The 7125-nt window shown below is 31.5% G+C and overlaps 1 protein-coding gene across 1 annotated transcript; it reads right to left on the bottom strand.

The window, feature by feature from the left end:
* Positions 1-1731: 1731 nt before the first annotated feature.
* Positions 1732-6503, bottom strand: LOC132732628 (uncharacterized). Its single transcript, XM_060719099.1, has 2 exons — positions 5604-6503; positions 1732-5235 (listed from the first exon to the last, which is right to left on the bottom strand). Exons 1-2 carry the CDS (start codon positions 5679-5681, stop codon positions 4351-4353), a joined length of 963 nt encoding a protein of 320 aa, XP_060575082.1. The 5' UTR covers positions 5682-6503; the 3' UTR covers positions 1732-4350.
* Between the last annotated feature and the right edge of the window lie 622 nt (positions 6504-7125).

Genomic DNA, 7125 nt, shown 5'->3' with positions numbered 1-7125 from the left:
TGCTAAATTAAAAAAAAACGAGGCATCGTGGAAGGAAAAAGAACTCGTTTTTAATCAATATTTTGAACTCGTTTCATGTAGTTTTTAATAACAACATACATGGAATTCAATATCAGTGGTATTATATGAAACAGTTACTTGTGGTACATATTTTTCTTCGTTTGTTAGTGAATCCATTATTTTAATTACATGGATTGAAAAATAAATTGCTGGAGCAATGCTTGTTTACTACTTTTTTCTTCAACTCAACTACTCAAATAACAATAAGAGCTTTAAAATTTGTATTTGCAATGGGATCTATGTTTATTTACATTGTAGCAAAACTTGTCAGTTTTTATTTTCTTATCATACTTCGTGCTCCAGTACTTATGAAGAGGATTAAATATTGCTTTATTAATAACTTTACAATATGGTACGCATAACAAATAATAAAATAAATTCTAAATTAAAAAGAAAGGTGAGTAAAACACAACATGTGCTCCAAAATCGGTAATTTAGGAGGTAAATTTGACCTTTGACCTTATTCATGGCTGAGAAAAATAGTATTCCTAATAAATTTATTTTTAACAATATGCACAACTTAACTTCTTATTAATTTTAACAAATTTTGTTGATACCTTACAAATGAAAAGAAGTATAAACGATTTTCTTGATCATATATTAGCATTTAAAAAATTGGCGGGAATATTGGGCGCCGTCTTGGATTTACCGGAAGTGCAATCCGATAAAGCGTCGCAAAAAGCTTTAAAAGTAAGAACATGCATTTTGCTACAATATGGTATAAGTCAAAATTGTATAGCGCTGGACACTTTTTTTTTGAAATTTCGGATACTGGGGCACTACTATAAATAAAATGTAATTTTGAAAGGGGATATTGAGGTTATGTAGCCTGCATGTCACAGACAAGACGTCAAAAGACAAAATTTTAAAAGCAGGCAACATATCCTAAGGTTGATTATACAGTTTTCAAGTAGGAGTACTGGAACCACCCAAGTTGAAAAAGAAACTAAAAATACCACATAACATGTATACACAAAATTATGTCGTGCTGAACGATCTTCAAGGATCGGAAATGTAACATCTTTGATTAAATGTACGAAGAGACATTTAACAGCCGCCCACGGCACTAATAACACTGATGTGACAATAAAATAGAGAAAAACAGAATCCCTAAAGAAAACCTCAACATGACAAAATTGAAAATGTTGCAGGCTCGGTTTGATTGAGCCTGTTCATGGACGGTACTGCAAAGTGCATGTTACCGTCCACGCCCCCTAGCACTGGCATAAGCAGAATTCAACATTTAAACACGAGAAAATGATGAAATTTTGAATTTTGAATTTAGAAACATCCGCAGATGTGTTCATACGGCGGTTATCATGGAACCTTCAATGTGACACAATAAATAATTAAGTTTAATTAAAGTTAAGAATTATCAAGCTTCATCCGTAAGTAATTACGATTTTTCTACCCTATATACTTCATTGCCACATATACTTATCAACGATAAATTATTATCTTTAATTAAAAAAAACCAACATTAGTACAGCAAGAGAAAACGTTACTTTTCATCCTTGTAACTCAAAGAAGGCTTTGTTTACGAATTGGATCGTTAAACCATATACAATATGGACCTGTGACGAAGTTTGTAAAGCACTATCGTTTCTATAATATAACATTTATGTAAGGTTTGGAAATACAGTTTTCAAACTGAAAATAGACATTCCAATTGGAACTAGTTATGCATTCCTGATAGCCGATTCATTTTTATATTGTTTCGCGAGGGACTTTATGCAAAGTATGTCTCTTAATTCACAACAGGAAGTTATTCATGCATTTAATATCTAGATGATGTCCTTAACATGAATAATCCTTATTTTGATCAAATGGTTACTAAAATATATCCATGTGAACTTAAATTGAATAAAACAAACTCTTTAGACATTACAATTTTTTTAGATTTAAATATTTCTATCATTAACAATATTAGAGTACATGTAACTTAAATCTATGATAAAGGGGGATTTTGATTTACATATCGTAAATTAACCACATTTAGATTGAGATGTACCTCATGCAACATCATATGGGTTATATATTTCCCAGTTGATTAGATTTTCTGGGGCGTGCAGTCGTGTGGATTATTTTAATGAATGCAATTTATTTATTACTGGCAAATTTCTTCAATAAGGCTCTCGCTATCATAGATTACGTAAATATTTATTTACCATCGTAATTAAGATTTAATTTTAAAATTCAATTGTTATTTAAAAACTCTTTTACGACTAGGTATTAGCAAAAGAAATCTTGAATCAAAGTGTTCCCTCGAAAGTATTAAATACAACAAAATTACTTGAAAATAGCAGTCTCGGTTTGATTGAGTCTGTACATGATTCTGAATTCTATAGAGATGTTGTTTACAAACGCCGAAGGTTCATGGTTTAAAGTCATTTGTTTTGCTGTCTTCACTAAAATAATCAAACGTTTCTTTTACAAATTGAACCACTTATTTTAAGTCATACATTATGCTTAGTATTCAAGCCTTTTTACAGTTGGACACTACGTTTTTCTCTTTTGGACTCCTTAAAGCCTTGCGGACAGAACTGTTATAATCTTCGCCTTCTGTCTTGCTTCGTCTGGCCCTTGTGTGGGTGGGATTTTCGTGTTGCTATGCCTTCCTTAATGTCATTGAGTTATTGTTACGGTAATCAGCCGGTTGGAAGATATTTACATGTTTTTATGTATTTATTTATTTATTTTGTCTAATGTAACCATGACTTGGCGGTATTTGTTTTATTTACACTCGTCATATACAAACATATTATGGCTAAGAGTGAGGTTTGGCGCGCCTAACCCGGTTTAAACTCCCCAGTGGTGTTATTACAACTGATCGTTCTAAGGCTGTACCTTGCTGTGTCCCTTCACATGTGTGTGTTTGTTACATGGTTTGAACGTTTGCGCGTTTTGTGATGTCCTATCTTGTTACATTAGTGTTAACGGTAAGTAGTTTCTTCCCATTCCCCCTCTCGTCCCGTTTTGTGCTCTTCTCCTCCGGTTTTCCTCACACTCATTGTTCCTTTAATCCTGAATTGGCCCCTTTTAGTTAGTTCTTAACATTTTAGTTATTGCATATCCCTCCCCTCCTTACCCCGCCCTTGTATCATCACTCCATTTTTAGTTCGATGCCTTCTAGGTGCCCTATTGGATTGTGTCTTGGCTGCGTCCTGTGAACGTCGCCTGGCCTTATTGATTTTTTCCCAAATATTTTTTCTCATCATTTCTGAACATAGGAGTTACAAATGTTGTTCATGTCAACAGCTATTGTAGCTCTGCCAGTCAAACAGGAATGAGTATTGATCATGTTATGATTTCACAAACAACGTTCATGATTCTTTATAATCACATTTTGACCTTAAAAACAAAAAGTAACATATTTAGTGACAAATCAAACAATGTACATCATTCACTCATATATATTATAAATCAAAGTATTGCAATCACACAACTAACATTATTATTCTCACATTCAATGAAAGAAATAAAGCATCAATTTCTCATATTTTCTCTATCAAAGTTTTAGAATAAAAAATATAAACAATATCATATCTTTGTTCTCATGCTTATGTTCAGTTATATATATAATAATATATTTATAATTTTTTGAACAATATTAAAGACAGCTTGAAAATAGTTACTAAATGATAACTATTATACAATCACATGTATTTTATGCATTGTATTTGTACGAGTTCGAAAGTAATTTGCTCATGGAAATCATCAAAAGTTCAAATTATGAAAGCTGTTATCAAAATGGGAAACGTTTGTACTAGTAGGTTCCAATCATTTCTGCACATAGGAGTTTTAAATGTTATTCATGCCAATGGCTGTTGATGCTCGGCCCGGTGAAATAGCAAGGAGTGTAATGTTAATCAAATTAAGATTTCACAAACAACGTTCTCCCATTACATTTGTGAGTCTTAATAATCAGACTTTGACTGAAAACATGAGGATAAACAAGTTTAGTAAAAAAATCAAACAATAAACATGATTTTTTGCATATTTTCTGTATTTATCCTCTACAATAAAACAAAATGCACTATTCTCTCATTTGATTTCTACATCAAAGTTGTACAATCATACAATAAAAATTCATCTCTTATATTTTCTGTACCAAAGTTCTACAATTAAAAATAAACTTCTGCCTCTCATACTTTCTATACTTATCTAATGTTCTACAATCAAGCAATAAACACCATTCCCTCATATTTCTATATCTAAGTTCTGCAATCAAACAATTAACGTCATAGTCAAATATTTTCTTTGAATATAAGTTCTCAAGCTGATGTTCAGTTACAAAAGTTTAATGGTAGAATTGGTTTCTTCTTCAACTTGGTTGATTCCTTCTTTTAGTTTTAGTGTTGCATATGAGCCTTTCTTTTTAATGCTTTCCCCAATTACCATTGAAATTAACTGTACGTTATCTGAATTATCTTGATCGTCTGTACAAACTATTGCGCCACTATCAAGTTCTTTACAGAAAACCTCCTTTTCCTTTCCTTTAGTTATGTCATCTTCGACAAAAATAAAATTTTCATCCATACATCTATCTCTAACACCTTCAATCTTTGGCATTGTAACAGTTCCACGTCCTAATGGCGTACATGCTCCACATATTTGAACTGGAAGCCCCTTCATTTGTTCCGTGGTGTATGTAGTTAAAACGCCTTTTGCACTTTTGTTTTCTGATGTTTTATATGTTGTGTCGAATTCAGATGTATCCTCCTTGAAGGAAATTGCCGCAATGTCTAAGACATTTTCGTGATTATCAGCAAATGATTTATCAATATCAACAGATGCTTCTGTTGTTTTCCCTTCCGAAAGGATGAGTGCATTGGTTGCAGGACTGTCACCAATGGTAAAAACATGTCGAGACACTAACCCGATTGTTTTACTTTCATTGCCACTGCATGATTTAGCAAATCCACCTAATGTTCCACTCCTTCTGGTTTCGTCATCATCAAAAATTGCTTCAGCTGTTGACCCAACCTTACAAAATTTTTTGATATTTAACGGCTCTACGGAAAATGATACGATTTTGTGTTTTCTCAGCAGGTACTTCAGGCTAATTTTTAAATTCTGGGGATCGCAATCTTCATCAACAAAAATGACTAAAGTGAAACCGCGGTATCCGCAACTTCTTATGTATGAACTTTTGTTTTTTAGATCTTCCTTCAACTGAAAATTGATAAAATGAGTTTTTATCACTCGAATGTAATTGTGTAAAGTTTAAAACTACTAATCAACATTCATATATAAAAACAGATTTATTCATTATTAAAAATGTCGTTTTGCATGTAAGACTTTTAAGAGACAGATTCGTTCAATTTTTACTTTCTTTACAATACCTACAGTAACATTTAAAATATTATGAAAAAGCCTCGCTCTTTGGAGCAGTAGGGCATGACAAAAATGAAACTGACAGATTCAGTTTGACCTGAACTGCTAAATACCAGATATCTTATCGTGTTTTGTATGTAAGTTTTTTTAGGCTATTGTTAAAAATTACTTTATATTATGTTTTAAGCTACATATTATGGAACTACCTGTTTAGTGATGCGTTTGTCTGTAACAAGTGGTCTTTCATCATCTGGGATTAAACTTCGATTAAACATGCCAAGCATTTCATCAGAGAGGCGCTCTTTTCGCTGAATTGTCTCTAAAGATTGGTATCATATATAATATAAAAGTCAAAAATATTAAAACTTCACAGAACGATTTTTATCAAAACCAAAACAAAATTGCCCAAATTCACCAATATTTGTCTTTGACATATTTTAATTTTAAAAGCTGTATCCCATACGATGCCTTTACAATGAAATAATCTTAAGTTTTACTTGAATTTTCTCATGAAGGAACTGGTATACTGGAAATTATTGGACTTTTATATGATTTTATATAAAAGGCATCATACGAAATCTTGTATTTCATAAATGCAGTTAATTACAAGAGAGACAACCCTGGTTTGTCATAAAGTCATATCTATACCAGCAATCGGAACATCCTCGGCTATTATTCATAATTACCTCGGAAAAGATACGGAGTGAAAGTAGTTCTACCACGTGGTTCCAAATGTAAACAGAAACAAAGAGTGTAACATTCGATAATGTAAAAGAAATATATAATTATGTGTTAAATTGGTATGGCCCTCCTTGTGTCTTTCAAATATACGAGCATGGAGTCAAAATATATATTTTTGCTAACACGCCACATGGGCGCGCAGTCAAAAATACATGTAAATGCCCAAATGGGTTTTGTTAGTAAATATATTATATACTAAGTATGACACTTCCGACTTCCGGAGTTATGTATATATTTGTATGACAATTCTGACTTCCGGAATTACTAAATATATACATTTATGTTAGAATTGCCAATACGCCATATTGGCACGCAGCCAAAAATGTTTTATGCCAAATGGGCTTTGTGATGCCAAATTGGCTTTTAATTTGTCGCCAAATGGTTTTTTTTAATATTTTATTTTATTTTATTTTTTTCGGCTTCGAATTTTTAAAGCCCAAAAAAGTAATACTTATAGTTTGTCTTAATTTTTTTAAAAAAATTTTTCATATCTTGGATTAAAATTGGCTTAAACACCAAGCATTTATCAAGAAGCCCTTTTCGCTTTGTCTTTAAAATGGGTTTTAAAAAATTCCCTTTTGGCAATATGGTTTTATTTCACTGTGTTTAAAAACGTTTGTTGTTCTTCTGACTTTCGGAATTTTAAAAATACATTTTTAAAATTTTTATTGCTTATTACTTTCTAGGGGGCATTAAAACTTTTGTTATGTCAGATAGTCCCTTTTTTTCTGCCAGATGTTTTATTTAGTAAATTAAAATATTTGTGTTTGTTTTTACAATAAAAGTTAAACCTTTCAGGAGTTATTTAAAAAAATTTTTTTTTGCCATTTTGTCGCTGTTTATGTTTGGGTATTTATCCAAATTTGTTCAAAATAATGTTTTTTTTTTTTCCCTTTTTTAAAAAGGATTAATGATAAGGTTTAAAATAAATTTAAATTGACGGTTAATAAAAAATTAAGGAGGGGAAAAAAATTTTTTTCCGGTAAA

Source organism: Ruditapes philippinarum, unplaced genomic scaffold (assembly GCF_026571515.1).
Source record: "Ruditapes philippinarum isolate M1 unplaced genomic scaffold, ASM2657151v2 ctg5034_1_1_1_1, whole genome shotgun sequence".
NCBI classification, from domain to species: Eukaryota; Metazoa; Mollusca; class Bivalvia; order Venerida; family Veneridae; genus Ruditapes; species Ruditapes philippinarum.
The sequence above is the reverse complement of the archived record's forward strand: the minus strand, read 5'-3'. Positions and strand labels throughout refer to the sequence as shown.

Excerpts from the sequence above, each read along its gene's own strand:
- LOC132732628 (XM_060719099.1), bottom strand. The coding sequence starts at position 5,681 with ATGCTTGGCATGTTTAATCGAAGTTTAATCCCAGATGATGAAAGACCA. Across the intron at positions 5,236-5,603 it reads ACAAACGCATCACTAAACAG|TTGAAGGAAGATCTAAAAAA; the intron begins GTAGTTCCATAA and ends ATCAATTTTCAG.